Source organism: Leguminivora glycinivorella, unplaced genomic scaffold, assembly GCF_023078275.1.
Source record: "Leguminivora glycinivorella isolate SPB_JAAS2020 unplaced genomic scaffold, LegGlyc_1.1 Scaffold8, whole genome shotgun sequence".
NCBI classification, from domain to species: domain Eukaryota; kingdom Metazoa; phylum Arthropoda; class Insecta; order Lepidoptera; family Tortricidae; genus Leguminivora; species Leguminivora glycinivorella.
This window is the reverse complement of record NW_025952833.1, coordinates 215,028-231,660: the sequence shown is the minus strand read 5'-3', so window position 1 is coordinate 231,660 and position 16,633 is coordinate 215,028. Positions and strand designations below refer to the sequence as shown.

The window sequence follows — 16,633 nt, the reverse complement described above, 5'->3', positions numbered from 1 at the left end:
TACACCGTGTTTCACTTAACACTAAAAACCTGAAAACAGTTTGTTCAGAATCGAGAGTAGAATCGATTGAGCTATATCTTGATGGGGGTAATATTTTTATTTAAATTAGTATTATTAGTTATTTTTTACGTGCCCATTCTATTCTACTCGTAATACAACATTGTGTATATCGCATTGCTAGAGGTTGTTTACCTTTTTTCAGTATTTAGGGGTATTAATACTGGCTGGTTACTTGGACGATTATTTTTTCCGCTACTAGTTTGACGTTGTTTGTCAGTTTAATCTTAATGTTTATCATAAGTCATAACAAATTGAACTCGTACCTAATTACAACCTTGTCATTTTGAATATTGAGTTTATTTGCTTACTGCGATTACCTGTCCAATTTGAAGTTTACTGTGACAAAGATTTAAAGTGTTTTACAGTGACATCTTAGCTGTCTATTGGTAAACCTTATGTCGTTGCAGTAACGTACACAAATAAATAGTCTTATGGTTTATGATGGTAGTTAGCAATTATTTTATTGAGTGTAGAGCTAAAAGTCAAGTAGAGCTGTACAGAAAATTAAAAATTCAATTTAAAAAAAAGTAACGATCAGATTAAAAGATGAATACTCTAGATGAGTTTAAAAAAATAAAAATCAGTTGGGGTGTCTGAGGTTTTGAGTGATACCGGAAACACCGTGTATAATAAAACTTGAATTTCTGGGCTTTTTTTATTAGTGAAATTCTTTTTATTATTGAGTCTATACATTGTTAACCAAGGAATGAAATGCAAAATGCACCCATTTTCTGACAATGAAGTTTGACGCGGCTGAGTGACTCTTCTGCAGTACCTATGTATGGTAAGTACTTAGAGCAAAATCGTATTACTTTATATGTACATATATATAAATATAATCACGCCTCTATCCCATAAAGGGGTAGGCAGAGCACATGAACTACAAGTTTCAGTGCCACTCTTGGCAAAATGGGGTTGAAAGAAATCCAAATTGTGACATTGCAGTGACAGGTTGCCTCTCGCCTACGCCACAATTTAACCCATATCCCACAGTCGACTTCTACGACACTCACGGGAAGAAAGGGGGTGGTGAAATTCTTAACCCGTCATGTACCTATCTTTATAGAACAACAATTATTTACCGAAGTCTATTTTGCTACATTCTTTTTCTTATTTAATTTATTAATAATTAAATTTTAAATAACAATGTAAGCGAAAGTTAGTGTGTTAGAAAATATTAGTTTAGGAAAGCCGAATATAAACCTATTTACCCTAATATTATACATATTAAGCTGTTAAATAAGTAAATAGAAGTGATTGCAGTTTATAGTTTCCGTCATATAAACATGAATCAAAATAAAACAATTCAGTCATAATGAAACAATGACTATTCTGTGATAAATGTGATTAATAATTAAGTATTATTTAAAAGTGTTCAAGTGCTTAACAAAATGAGAAAATCTTTAATAATACAAATTTTGTCAACTGCTGTGGGTTAGTATATTTGCTATCCGAAAGTCGAAGGACCTTATTTGTATACTGATTGGTGATTGACCCTAGTCACACCTAATGAAATGAAATGAAATATTTATTTTCCAAGTAGGCATATTACAAATATTACAATGCGCATATGAACGTCAAATACAGCTACGCCGGCTCTAACCCTACGCCTCAGCATCGAGAAGATTTCAGTCCCCCCTCAGTTGGAGGGGGGTATCCACATCCACTATGGGACCGGCAAGAAACTCGGCGGGCCACTTCTTTTCAAAACATTACATCTTATAATTAACATGCATTAAAAAACAAGATACAATTTAACATGAAAAAGTATTCATCAAAAAATATTAACAGACTATTAGGTATTCTATAGAAATTCATTTCAATAAATTATACAAAGTACCATGCTACTATGATTAATAAGAGATGTTAGAGATGTATAGAGTCTCTAAGTGTTAAAGTACATCTAAAAAAAAGAAAAATAGAAAGAGAAAGATGGAAAGTGAAGACAGAGTCTAAAATGGAGCTCACCGATTCAGTAAATAGCCTATTCACTCTTGCTTTAAAAGGTGTATTTTTAGGGAACACCGATGGTGGGAGCGCATTCTATACCTTTGCGGTAGCAAACACAAAATGTTTTCGAGCGCAACGCCACAAAAATACCTAAGTATATCTAAATATAATCAGAACAAGCAAAGACTAAGTGGCATTTGCAATGACAAAGTGAGGAAATTTCATAATTCAATGGCTCGATTTTTGAATTTCGAATGCCGTTCGAAAGGAAAACGGCGTAATGCTATTTTTGAAAAAAGACGACTACTTAGTAATTTTAAAACTAGTGGTAATTACTTACCACTCGTTTTCGATTTTGTTAGTAGAATTCAATTCGCTAGTAGTGGAGATATTATTGAACGAATTTCACTAAATCGAATGGCCGAGATTCAAAAATCGGCCCCTAGGTCAATTATTATTTGTGCTATTCAAGTTACTGCAAATGAAGATTAATGTATAATTGGAAACGCATTGGAACAGTATAGCAGCAATCGAAGGATACTTATGTGTTTGAGTCCTGTTGCCCAAAATAGATTTTTTGGTTGCAACTTGCAACTGATTTCTGCATTTTAAAAGTTATTGAGTGAGAGTAATTCTCTTCTCTACTACATAAAAAAACCCTTAACCATTTCAGTTGCCTTTCAAGCCAGTATGACTGGTGCTGCCATGAGCTGGCCCTCCGTGACAGTAGACATATTCAAGTCAAACTCCACAGTTCTATATAGACCCATGACACTGCTTGAGACATCGTTGTTCGGAAGTCTCATCAATGTAGGAGGCTTGGTCACGGCACCGTTCTGTGGAACAGTTTTCAATATGTTGGGGCGGAAGTATGGGTGCGTGTTTTTCGGTATACCATTCATGGTGAGTATTTCGTTAGCTAGTAAAAGTCAATAGTGTGTAAGTAATCAGAGCAAATCATCCACTGAGAGGCTATGTTCATTTGTTACGATTAAAGTTAGATTTCTGATCTAACCAATGAGTTTTTCGGGATTTATATGCGAAATGTCATTTGATATTTGCCAGTCGCTTTTCGGCGAAGGAAAACATCGTGAGGAAACCGGACTAATTCCAATAAGGTCTAGTTTACCCTTCGGGTTGGAAGGTCAGACGGCGGTCGCTTTCGTAAAAACTAGTGCCTACGACAAATCTTAGGATTAGTTGTCAAAGCGGACCTCGGGCTCCCATGATCCGTGGCAAATTCCGGGATAACACAAGGAAGATGATGATGAAGTCGTGATTTGGTTTATCTCGGAAACGCGACTTTTCAGAATTACCATAAAACAAACCTAAACTCACCTATCTATAGATGACCTGAATGAAATCTGAAAAGTTAACCGTTTCTTACGAGTATAGCTAATGATAATCTGGCAATCATTAGATTATGACTTTCAATCATTGTTCCGCCTTAAAATATATCCCCCAATGGTATTACCTCACATTACAATATTTGCTAATACATTTCAGCTAGGCTGGGCTATAATCTCCATCACATCCGACGTAAACTGGGTGTTAGTAGCCATGGCGTTCTCAGGGATCGGTGCTGGTGGTCAAGCTGTTTCTCCCATCTTCATAGCAGAGCTGGCTGAAGACTCTGTCCGGGGCGGACTGTCGGCTTGCTCAGGTAATCAGTGTAACCACATTGGAACAGTGTAACCAATTTGGTAACTAATCACTTTGGAACAGTGTAACCAATTTGGTAATGACGTCAGCCGCGTAAAGACTTGGATTCGATTCGTGGACTTGGACACGTTTTCTTCCGTTTACATACATACATACATACATACAATCACGCCTGTATCCCATAAAGGGGTAGGCATAGCACATGAAACTACTCAAGTTTCAGTGCCACTCTTGGCAAAAAGGGGTTGAAAGAAATCGAAAATATGACATTGCAGTGACAGGTTGCCAGCCTCTCGCCTACGTCACTATTTAACCCATATCCCACAATCGCCTTCTACGACACCCACGGGAAGAAAGGGGGTGGTGAAATTCTTAACCCGTCACCACACGAGTGACAACATTGGAACAGTGTAACCAATTTGGTAACTAATCACTTTGGAACAGTGTAACCAATTTGGTAATGACGTGAGCCGCGTAAAGACTTGGATTCGATTCGTGGACTTGGTCACGTTTTCTTCCGTTTACATACATACATACAATCACGCCTGTATCCCATAAAGGGGTAGGCAGAGCACATGAAACTACTCAAGTTTCAGTGCCACTCTTGGCAAAAAGGGGTTGAAAGAAATCGAAAATATGACATTGCAGTGACAGGTTGCCAGCCTCTCGCCTACGTCACTATTTAACCCATATCCCACAATCGCCTTCTACGACACCCACGGGAAGAAAGGGGGTGGTGAAATTCTTAACCCGTCACCACACGAGTGACAACATTGGAACAGTGTAACCAATTTGGTAACTAATCACTTTGGAACAGTGTAACCAATTTGGTAATGACGTGAGCCGCGTAAAGACTTGGATTCGATTCGTGGACTTGGTCACGTTTTCTTCCGTTTAAGATATGTTTTTCAGTTTATAATTTTATTCATATATCTATAATAGTGTGGATAGTTAAAAAAAATATTGAGTAGGTATAGGTACAATAATTTATTTTTTTCTCTAAGTTGTGGCACTTTTTTAGAAATGTCTGGATGCATTACAAATTCATTTTATACGGTATAATCCGTGTCCAGTTTTACATTTCATAAATAACCATCGCACTAAAAAGAGAACAGTCTGACAATTTAAGAGTTTTTGACTAACTAGTACATAATAGACAATTCTGATGGTTCTGTAGTGGTTTGACTGGTGATGGTAGTGACTTTAAGGATGTTGATGGTTGGTGGTGAAGCGCTGGTAGCCTAGTGGTAAGTACATGCGACTTTCGTTCCGGAGGTCGCGGGTTCGAACTAGGGTTTGCAATCCGGATATTCGAATATCCGAATTATTCGAATATCCGCCAATATTTTTATCCGAAAGACCTGCGTGACCTTCAAGTGACTGAGTGGCATCAGATTGCACAGGATAGAAGCGAATGGCGGAATCTAGTGTCGGAGGCCAAGATCCACTTCGGGTCGCTGAGCCATCGCAGCAGCAGCAGCATTTTTATCCGAAAATATTCGAATAATCCAAGTGAAATTATCCGGATAAACGGATAATTTCTATAAACATTATTTTTTATTTATAAGTAATATATTTAATAGATAGACGTTACTGAAACCAATTTTGATCAATTCTTAATACGGACAATGTTATTGCTAACAAGTTAACACCTATTTATCTTCAAAATCAAACTAATATTTACAAAACAAAGAAAGCATTCGTGGACAAGAAGTAAGCAGAATGCCTCACCCCACGCACTCAGTTCTTATCAAATATTCGATTAATTGGATGATTAAAAAAAACAGAAAAACGTTCAAGTATTATTTTTTAATATGAAAACGTTACCCCAACCTACTTTCATTACTGCTAATAGCTAACGTGAAGTTATCTGTAAAACCGTACTTAATAAGGGAGATTTATACCTAGATTTCCTGGTCCCTTGTTTTTTTGAAATTGAAATTTAGCGCCTCACTCCGAATTTAGCTGTTATCAGTTCCATGGCAATTTAGTACGCCAGAATTCCCTCCACTTCACTAATAAATATAAGGCATTTTTCTTTTAAGTCCTTAGTTACATGAATACACAAAAATCGGTCTAATTACACAGATAGAAAATATCTCTTCAACCAAAGAAACCTATTTGAACCAAGAGATATCCAGTTTCCCATATCAGGAAGATTTTAATTACTTGATATAAAACATAAAATGTCTCGGTGTTTAACCATTTTATATCTTAACATGATTAGCAAAACAATCTTTTTTTAAAAACTTAATCATTTATTCCAAGAGCGTAAACGTTTTGTTCAGTGATAATTATTACTCAGAAGCAAATCAGCAAGTTCTTAAAAACAAGTATAATATTTCTTGGTTCTAAGTAATAAAATTGTTGTATTAAGAGTTATGACGGTTTTCGGTTAAGAGTTATGCATAATTAAAGTAAAAGTTAATGTTTCTTGGGGTGAAACAATTAGTTACTTACACCAAATATATACATTTTTCATTTTAAAAGTTCTGACGGTATTAGATGAAGATTTACATGTTTGAAGTTAGATTTAATGTTTCTTGGGGTGAAACAGTAAGTATCTTAAACCAAATATACTTACTTCTTGGATGTAATTTATCTTATTTCATTTAAAATATATAATTTCGAGTTCCCCAGCCAGTTAGAGAGAGAGAGAGAACTGGAGCGGAAGCACGTTTAGGATAGTCCTCAATAATAGCGCGTAGTTCCCAGAGGGAAGCAGGGGGCTATTATGTCGGAATTTGTATTCCTATGATTCGATACATATCAAGTTCCAACCGGCGAGCCTAACCAAATCGGGAAAAATCTTAACACCGCGATGTACGAATTCTATGGGCTGGGGTCAGCGCCATCTAGCGGGTTTTTTGGTAACTAAACCGGTGTCGCCGCTCGGCGCGCGAACTAAATCTTGAAGCAAAACTTTATTATTTTTCGATCTAAACGTGTTGATTCTCAAATGGAACTTGTAGGCATTAAATCAAGAATTTGTGATATGAAGCCAAGAATGTAATAAATCTTGACCTAAGTCCGTGTTGATTTTTTATTTAAAACCTGCTCGAATTATGAATGAAGTCTATAAGCATCAAACCAAGAATTATTATAATCAAGCCAAGATTGTTCTAAATCTTGAAGTAAAACCTTGATATTTTTTGATTTGAACTTGTTGATTCTCAAATGGAGCTTGTAGACATTAAATCAAGAATTTGTGACACAAAGCCAAGAACTTAATAAATCTTGACATAAATCTGTGTTTATTTTTGTTTTAAGTTATTCTGGAACTTTGAATGGAGTTGCAAAGCATCAAATCAAGAACTATTAAAATCAAGCCAAGATTGAACTAAATCTTGACGTAAAACCGTGTATTTTTTATTTAAACTTTTATGTCTTGACTGTAGAACGTAAAAGTTAAATTAAGAAATTATGATTTCCTATTAAAAACGCAGAATTCTTGTAGTTAAATTGTGGTGAATCTTCTTTTAACAGGTTTTTATTTTTGCTTTGATAAAGGTTACTTGAACCAAAGACGTTTTTTAAGAACTAGCATATTCAAACTAAAACGGTGTAATATTTTGTTGCAAATAAATACTTCTTTGATTCAAATCTGTCCTATTTGTACCAAATGTATATAAAGTTACGACTGAACAATTTTGATTCTTCTTTGAAAAAGGAATATCCCTTTAGGTTAAGACCATGTTATTAGATGAAGAATTATATTATTCCTTTTAAATAACAGTGTTTGAGAGAGTTTTCCGTCTTAAATTAAAATATCTTTTCTATCTGTGTACTACTTATACTTTGAAATCTTAGTCGATCTACTGATCAGCTTGGAAACTAAAACCCATAAAATCGCTGCCGAGCAATTTGAGGCGTTTTGGATTTGAATATTTAAATAAGTTCGCCTCGTTCCTCCTCCTTCTTCATTCTTTTAAATTTTATGTCTTGTATATTTTATGTTGGTGGTACAATAAAGAATTTACTTACTTACTTATTTATCACCTCTCCCCTTCCATTGGTACTTTGGTACCAGCCACTGTGCAACTAAGGTCTAAAATGATCCACACCTGGATAGGAAGTGTCTTCGACTAATTGGTCTTCTCTTTTTTTGGTTATTCTGTTTTGAACGAGTACCTATATCTTTCCTCATTCCTGTTCTAAGACCCTAACTAGGACGCTTTTGTTTAGAGCCTACGAAAAGAGTTTTCAACTTTTTATATTAAGTATCCGATCCGGTCCAAGATGGCATCTGGTACGGGCGTAGGCATTTATGCAAATGACTAGTGACTACAGTGGTAGTATCAGCATGGGCAATTATGCCACTGTCTTTCAAGCCGAGACATACGCAATAATTGCCTGTGTACATAAGAATATAGTTAGACAAACCCAAGAAAAGAATATCTATATACTCAGCGACAGTCTTCTTAAAGCCTTCAGAAAGCCTTCACATCGCCCAGAGTTGACTCTAGACTGATATTAAACGGCATCCAAGCTCTTAACAAGCTTGGAAGGCAAAACAAGGTGCAACTGGTATGGATACCGGGGCACGAAGGCTTCATTGGCAATGAAAATGCTGATGAACTTGCCAAGGCCAGGTCTGAAGACAACGTCACAAGGAACCATTAAAACGGCTATGAAAGACCATACAAAGGCTAATCACCAAAAAGAGTGGGATGCCCTGGTAGGTCTGAAGCATTCAAAGCTCTTTATGCGGAGGGTAGAATCTGGATGCAGCAAAAAGCTAGGAAAGCTAGGCAAAAGACAACTACCCATGAGCCTCATCATCCGATACGTGGAGATGGTCGAGAAGGTCCTGAATAGCTGAAGGATCTTAAGATCGAAGGGGTAATTGCACAAAAGATCCCGATGGGTCGAAGTGTATCCGGAAGGGCCCCCGCAGATTTAAGATAAGATGAGTATCCGATCCGATCGAGCGAAGGACCGACTCCTATACATTCTCGAAATCATTCAAGGCGCCATCTTTGATTTTTGCCTTTTGACATCCTTCCTATATCCGATATCGGATCGGATAATATGACAACCCTATAACCATCATCATATCCAATGATGTTGTCTCACGTTCCACTCTACAGAAGCCATCCTCTCTACCATCCATTTCCAAGGTAAAGGTGTTGTCAGAAAAACTTCTCGTTATACCTAACACCTAACTAATCACTACTACTAACTGTCTTATATCAACAGCTCACTATCTGATTGCAAGATTCTAGTCATAGAACTAAAGATAGAGAGCTAGGCGTGTTTTAATTTCTACAGTTTGCTGATTTACGCAAAAAATAAATAAAAATGTAGATAAATTTCGCATTATGGCGCTCATCTATCTCAGCCGTTATCAATTCCACGCTTATACGCACCTGTAACATTAATTTTGTTCCCTTTAATAAATTATCCGAAATTATCCGAATTATTCGAATATTCGAATAATAAAAATTGTATTATCCGAATTATTCGAATATTAAAAATCCGTCGGATAATGCAAACTCTAGTTCGAACCCCGGCTCGCACCAATGAGTTTTTCGGAATTTATGTGCGAAATGTCATTTGATATTTGCCAGTCGCTTTTCGGTGAAGGAAAACATCGTGAGGAAACTGGACTAATTCCAATAAGGTCTAGTTTACCCTTCGGGTTGGAAGGTCAGATGGCAGTCGCTTTCGTAAAACTAGCGCCTACGCCAAATCTTGGGATTAGTTGTCAAAGCGGACCCCAAGCTCCCGTGAGTCGTGGCAAATGCCGGGATAACGCAAGGAGGATGATGATGATGGTTGGTGGTAAATACCGAAAAGTTGTCACATCGAGCTGATCAAGTTGTGGTAATTTATTTTTCCCCTCACTAGCTCGGAAACACGTGTTTTGTCCTTTAATACCAGCGGGTAAAAACGCATTTTATCCACTAGTGGGTAAAGTAATTTCACTAAGGCTTTCGATTTATCTAAGGCTTTCGATTGCGTCTGTCATGAAACACTGATCAGGAAATTGCACTACTATGGAGTGCGAGGATCGGCACTGAATTTAGTCAAATCTTACTTACACGATAGAATACAAAGGGTCGACGTGAATGGACAGCGCTCACCGGGGTCACTAGTCTCTATGGGTGTACCGCAGGGATCAATATTGGGGCCTTTCCTGTTCCTTATCTACATTAATGACCTGCCATATCTTGTAAAGACCCACCATGATATAGTATTGTTTGCAGATGATACTTCCCTTATTTTCAAAGTCAAACGTCAGCAACAAACTTGTGAAAATGTAAACAATGCTATTTCCGAAGTAGTTAATTGGTTTAGTGTTAATAACTTATTGTTAAATGAGAAAAAGACTAAATGTATTAAGTTTGTAACGAGTAATGCTAAAAATGAACAAGCAAGTGTCGTTGTGAAGGATGAGGAATTGGAACTGGTAGATAGTACAGTTTTTCTTGGCATAACTTTAGATACTAAACTTCAGTGGGGTCCCCATATTGCTACCCTCTCGAATAGACTGAGCTCTGCAGCATTTGCAGTGAGCAAGATCCGTCAGTTAACAGACGTGGAAACAGCTCGATTAGTTTATTTTAGTTACTTTCACAGCATTATGTCATATGGTATTTTACTATGGGGCAGTGCTTCAGAGATAAATACCATATTTGTTCTGCAGAAGAGGGCTATTCGAGCAATATACAAAATGAACCATAGAGACTCACTTAGAGATAAGTTTAAGGACATTAATATAATGACAGTGCATTGTCAATATATTTATGAGAATATTGTGTATGTACATAAAAACATTTATAAATTTAAGAAAAACTGTGATGTACATAATATAAACACTAGAAATAAGCATAAGCTTGCAGTGCCCTTCACTCGGCTCCATAAAATTAAAAAATCATTCATGGGTAATTGTGTAAGATTTTATAACAAACTTCCTAATGCCATCACTGAACTGTCTTTTAATCGATTTAAACATTATGTAAAGCGTATACTGATCTCTAAAGCCTACTACAGCACACAAGACTACATGAATGATGAAACACCGTGGGATACAAGTATTGTTGAAAACCATTAATTATATAGATTATTAATGATGATAATTATTGATAATTCAATGTATTTTTATACAATTTTTTTGACATTTAGAATTTATTCTAGAAGTTTTTATACTAGTATTTTTTTATACAATTTAGATTGATATCATTTTATTAAATCAATGTAGTTTTAAAACAATATTGTTTATTGCACCAATAAATTGCTCTGATATTTAGAATAAGATGAATATTGTACACTGTTGACAATTTAAAAGTGCTTATTGTAAGCCTATTTGAATAAAGAATATTTTGATTTTGATTGATTGATTGATCACCTTGAATAAAGTCAAATTAACTGCTTTAAATTGATAAAAGTAGGTGAATCTAGTAATAAAGATGATTTACCACCTGTGGAACTACTGGAAGCAGTGATAAACTCATTTTTTGCGTTATAGTTTCCTCGCAATAGTGAGGGGAAAAGTTTTGTGTTACACTCGGGTGCAAATGTATTTTACTTCTCGTGTGTTAAAGAACTCGCAAGTTCAGGATTCTATTCTCGAACCACTCGCTTCGCTCGTGGTTCAACTATAGAATCCTTTCACTTGCTCGTTTTTCAATTCCACACTCGGCGTTAAAATACAACTTTGCCCCCTTGTATAACAAATAACTATAAAATATCTGGGCGACCGAGCTTCGCTCGGTTCTATCTTAATATATCACGTCTTTAGATAAAAAATACTCAATATAAATACAAAAACAAAAAAAAAAGACAAAAAACAAAAACTTAATTTTTGGCCGGGATTCGAAACCCTGACACCTACGATCTATCTGCGTACATTAGACCGACCTCGTACGACTGAGCTAAGCGGAATCGATGCGCGCGCGGCGAAATTAACGACCATATTTTACGTTTACTAACGCGAAAGAAAAACTCATGAAAACTCAAAAATTCGCGTTTTCCGGGATCTAAGGCTACGCTAGATCGATTTTTCACCCCCGAAAACCCCCACATAACAAATTTCAGCGAAATCGTTAGAGCGGTTTCCGAGATCGTCGGTATATATAAATAAATAAATAAATAAATAAATATACAAGAATTGCTCGTTTAAAAGTATAAGATAATTCAATGATTTTCCAGGAACTGGGTACTTTTTTGGCATCTTGCTGTGCTATATTATCGGCGGATACTTCTCTTACCGGACGATGGTTCTTCTGCAGCTTTCGATGTCAATCTTGAGCATTGCTCTTTTCATGACTCTCAAAGAATCGCCAGTGTATTTAGTCCTTACTGGGAAATATGAGGTGAGATTCTGTTTTTATTAATTTAATGTCAGATAAATTATACAAGAAATATTACTTAGCACCTCGTATACCTAGTCATCTAAAGATAAAGGAAAGTATTTAATCGCCGGCCAAATGGTTCGACATATTTTTGCACTGTATATTTGCACTTTTATGCTAAATGGTGGCTAGTCCAGAGGTTACCCGTTTCTTTTATTTATTTGATTCTCTTGGCAAACTACGAAACGTTACAATCTTTTTGATGAGCCATTATCAAAGCCACACTTGTATTTCCAGGAGGCGGCAAAATCCTTAGCTTTTTACAGATGGACCGATGTTACATCGAAAGAAATTCAAACTGAACTAGCGAAGATCAAACGAGATGTGGACCCGAGCCTTGACTTGCTCGTACAGGATAACAAAGGTATTCAAAGTCTTATATTGTCCGATCCGAGAAATTGAATATCCGATAGAGAAAACAATTTCTAAAGACGCCATCAAGTGCTTTCAATAATGTAATAAAACATACATTTTTTCCGAGTAGTATTCGACGCTTTATGGACAATTTATCAATAATTATTCCATCACGTGCTTTAAACAATTTAATAAAACACAATTTATTCCGAGTAATATTCGACGCCTCATGAGCAAATCATCAAAATTACATGGATTTTGCGAATTTGTAATGCAGAACTTGCAGAATCTATTTTCACTGTTTGAAATTGGGTAGACATTCAGATATTTTGGAACTTTTGGGCTGTTCTCACTACCTCTTTATGCTTGACTTATTTTCCAGAATCTCAGCCAGCTACAGCTGTTGCTCTAAAAGAAAATGCTCAAAAGTCAAGTGGAAAAAATACTCAAGATAGTTTAATATCGCAAATCAAATTCTTATGTAAGTTTGGATACAATATTAACTCCCTGGTGAATAATACTCCGATTACTCCGTCAACCAACATTTTGATAAAACATTTTTCCGCAGGTAATTCACGATCCTCAAAACTGGCGTTGTTCAAAACTTCAACCCTGGTATTCATGTCGATTATGATGGGATCACTGGCTGTTCAAGTTTATGCTGAACCCTTATTCAAGCTGGCAGTGCCTATGTTGCCGTCCAATATGTGTGCTATTTTCTTGGCTATCCTGTTTCTGGTAACCAGCATACTTTGCGTGTTGCTGGTGGATAGATGCGGGAGGAAGGTAAGTCGGGTATGAGAAAATGAGATTCGTGTCGGTCGCAATGTGCAACTGGCAAATTTCTATTTCAAATGCGCCAAAGGAATCAAACGCCTACATTCGAAATACAGTGACTGTCACTGTATTTCGAATGTAGGCGTTTGATTCCTTTGGCGCAGTGTTTGCTTTTTTGTGTAAAATATATATTTATCAATTTTCTCCAGAGTGGCGATGAAAAATAGCTAAACCTGAGCTAATAAAGAGTCTCTGTGTTCCGTGTAATAGATTCTTTAAACTATTTCTTCAAAAACTCATCCAATTTGTTGGCCCCCGTTTCAAATTTACTGAATTTTCTCACAAACTTACAATACACTGAGGAATACAATGTAATCTAAGACCAACTGGCCAGTCAGAATCTTGATTCGTGTTCGTTCGTTAATTATACCCTCCCATCCACAGATGCTGATCATCGTCTCATCTCTAGGCTCAGGGCTATGCACCCTCTTGCTAGGCACGCAGCTGCAACTAAGCTGGGCTCCACACTGGTTCTCAGCGTTACTCATATACGCATACAGTTTCGTTTACACACTCGGGGCTGCCGTCGTCCCGTTCATCATTATGTCTGAAGTCTTCTTGCCCGAGGTAACTATTAAATGCAAGTTGTTCTTTCATAACTGGCTCTTTTATGGTGATCCCCCATAAAATCACAGCTCTTAAAACAAAGTTTAGAACCAATCGCCCTTGATTGGTAAAGTACGAGCAACTTTTGTTGAGTTAGTAATTCAATTTTCGTGCGTTCTGAATCCAGATCCCTACTTTGGTTTTCCAGTAGCTTTGAAACTAATGGCGTAATTTTATTGTGTTTGCTATAATCCATACTAATATTATAAATGGGAAAGTGTGTGTGTCTGTTTGTTTGTCCGTCCTTCACGGCAAAACGGAGCGACGAATTGTCGTGATATTTTAAGTGGAGATAGTTGAAGGGATGGAGAGTGACTAAGCTACTTTTTGGCTTTTTCTAACGCGAGCGAAGCCGCGGGCAAAAGCTAGTTTAGATATAAATGCCCTTACCAGGCTTCAAACCCTGAACCGCCGCTTAGCAGGCAGGGTTACTACCGACTAGGCCACACCGGTCGACCATTTCAAAACGAGTATCAGCATCAAGAAATCTTCACATTTCCAGGTCCGCGGCCTCTGCAACAGCCTCGTGACCCTCATCCAATGGAGCATGAGCTTCATCGGCCTCATGTTGTTTGAGATGCTTCAACCGGTCCTGGGTCCCGGCCCCATCTTCTACGGTTTCAGTGTCATCTGTTTCTCCTGCGTTCTGTTCACGTGGCGACTTGTACCTGAAATCAAGGGATTGTCTGTGGATCAGATCCAAGAAGCGTTTTTGAAGAATAAATGAATGAAAAATGTTGTTATTTCTATTTCAGTTATTAACAAATGGGTGCAGGGTTTTATAAAAGACACAGAAATCGATTCCTGACGGTTTTTAGGAAACGTGAATTCGTTTTATGTCAAACAGTGTGTATATGTCTCTTCGAAAAACTGCAGTCCCTCGTGGATCCCATCTTCCATGCGTTCAGCGCCGTTTGCTTCTCCTGTGTTCTGTTCACATGGCGACTTTTGCCAGAAACCAAGGGATTATCTATGGATCAGATACAAGAAGCGTTTTTGAAGAATAAATAAATGAATAATGTTGTAGTTCCTATTTTATTAACCTTCTACAGGGTGTTTCAATGAACGTAATACAAAATATGAATAGTCTTCCTATTGCTAAAACACTAATATGTTAGGTCGCGTATTGTTAAACTAGTTAAGTAATAATCATTAACAGTATCATTGTCTTCCTAAATCCTTTTATGTTGGTCAGAACATGGTTACCCTGCCTAGGTTGTTAAAAGAAAATAGTTCGAACCACAGATGTCATATAAACCATAGATCAAGCAAACGTATCTGCTTAGCGTGTCAAATGAACTCAGTGAAATCCACTGAGTTGTCCGTCTTTAATCGCAGCTTGCAGCTTTCGGGCGTCAATTTTTGTAAGTTGAAGTCAACAAAAACATTAAAAATGCCTCGTCACATGATATTTAATTGCAACAACATAAAACTAATCAACACTCAAGGGCCTGAGACATATTTAAAATCACAGGCAAGTAACAACTTCAGTACAAAATCTGACACGCTCGGCCGCCATACAAATAAATGAACTCGTTTCTTCTATCTAAATTTAATTCTGTGGTATGAACCTAGTTTTGTAGTATAAACTCACCTTTTTGTTTATCTAGACTGACATTTTTATGAATAAAATGCATTCTGACTGAATATTTAATTGGAAATAATCGCTCCTAAAGTTAAAAAAATGTGCCCCCCCCCCCCACACCAACTTTTGAACCATAAGTTTAAAAAATATGAAAAAATCACTAAAGTAGAACTTTATTAAAGACTTTCTAGGAAAATCTTTTTGAACTTGATCGGTTGAACAGTTTTTGAAAAAATCACGGGAAACTACGGAACCCTACACTGAGCGTGGCGTTTTTTTTGCCGCGTATTTACAAAACCGCGTATTTACACCTGATAATACGTTTGATTGCACCAGTTGCTTTTTTTTTGTAAAAAAGCATATTCATTCTACACGGTAAGTCATCAATTAATTAAATTTAATACACAGACAAACAGAAATTCCGTGTTATCTCGGTCGTATTAGTTAATAGTGCCACACGTAAGCTAGTGCTCAGGGTAAATGCTTCTGTAAAATAACACAAACATAATCTTCTACGTCACTCGCTCGCGGTTGCGCATTAAGTACCTACACGCTAGACGTTCATTCGAATGAACAGGTGGCCGAGGGCTGGACTGCCTGTCTGTGTAGTCGCGAGGCACGTACTTACCTAGTATTCTTCCGAGTATTACGTATTAACTTATTAGCATTTGTCGTTAACGTAAGTTATTAATAATCTGTGCTTCTACGAACAGATAGAATATTTCCTAACTCCGTGATCCTGCAGATTATGTATTATTGTTTCTTTTTGTTCCAATGTATACTCGTACTTGTGGTATGTATTATGGCAAACAAATAAATGGTTATCTACATATGTGGGCTACAAGCCGTCGGTTTGTCCCAAATAAACTAACTATTTTGGCTCAGTGATCCAAAGTGAATCTTGGCCTCCGAAACGAGAAATCGCCACCTGTCCCGATCCTGCGCAGCCTCTAGCCAGTCACTGACTTGAAGCCGACGCAGATCCGCCACCACACTGTCCTCCCAGCGATACCTGGGTCGACCCGCCGGACGGTCACCAGCCGGTCGACCCAAGAACGCTCTCATGACAGCCCGATCGTTTCCCATTCTAAGTACCTAAGTGACCGAACCAGCGAAGTCTGTTGGGCTTTCGTTACGCCGAAGATATTGGGTTCGGCGGCTAACTCCTCGATCTCGGCATTTTTTCGGATCCTCCAGGTGCCATCGTCTCTCTGACTAGGTC

The 16,633-nt window shown here is 37.2% G+C and overlaps 1 protein-coding gene across 1 annotated transcript in view; it reads left to right on the top strand.

Moving 5' to 3' along the window:
• The first annotated feature begins 1,357 nt into the window (after positions 1-1,357).
• LOC125242115 (facilitated trehalose transporter Tret1-like) overlaps positions 1,358-16,633 on the top strand; it is a 71,485-nt gene continuing 56,209 nt past the window's right edge. Inside the window, exons 1-3 of the mRNA XM_048150820.1 lie at positions 1,358-1,494; positions 2,684-2,913; positions 3,517-3,673. Of these exons, the coding sequence (XP_048006777.1) occupies positions 1,452-1,494; positions 2,684-2,913; positions 3,517-3,673 (430 nt within the window). The 5' untranslated portion in view covers positions 1,358-1,451. The remainder of the gene's footprint in view (positions 1,495-2,683; positions 2,914-3,516; positions 3,674-16,633) is intronic.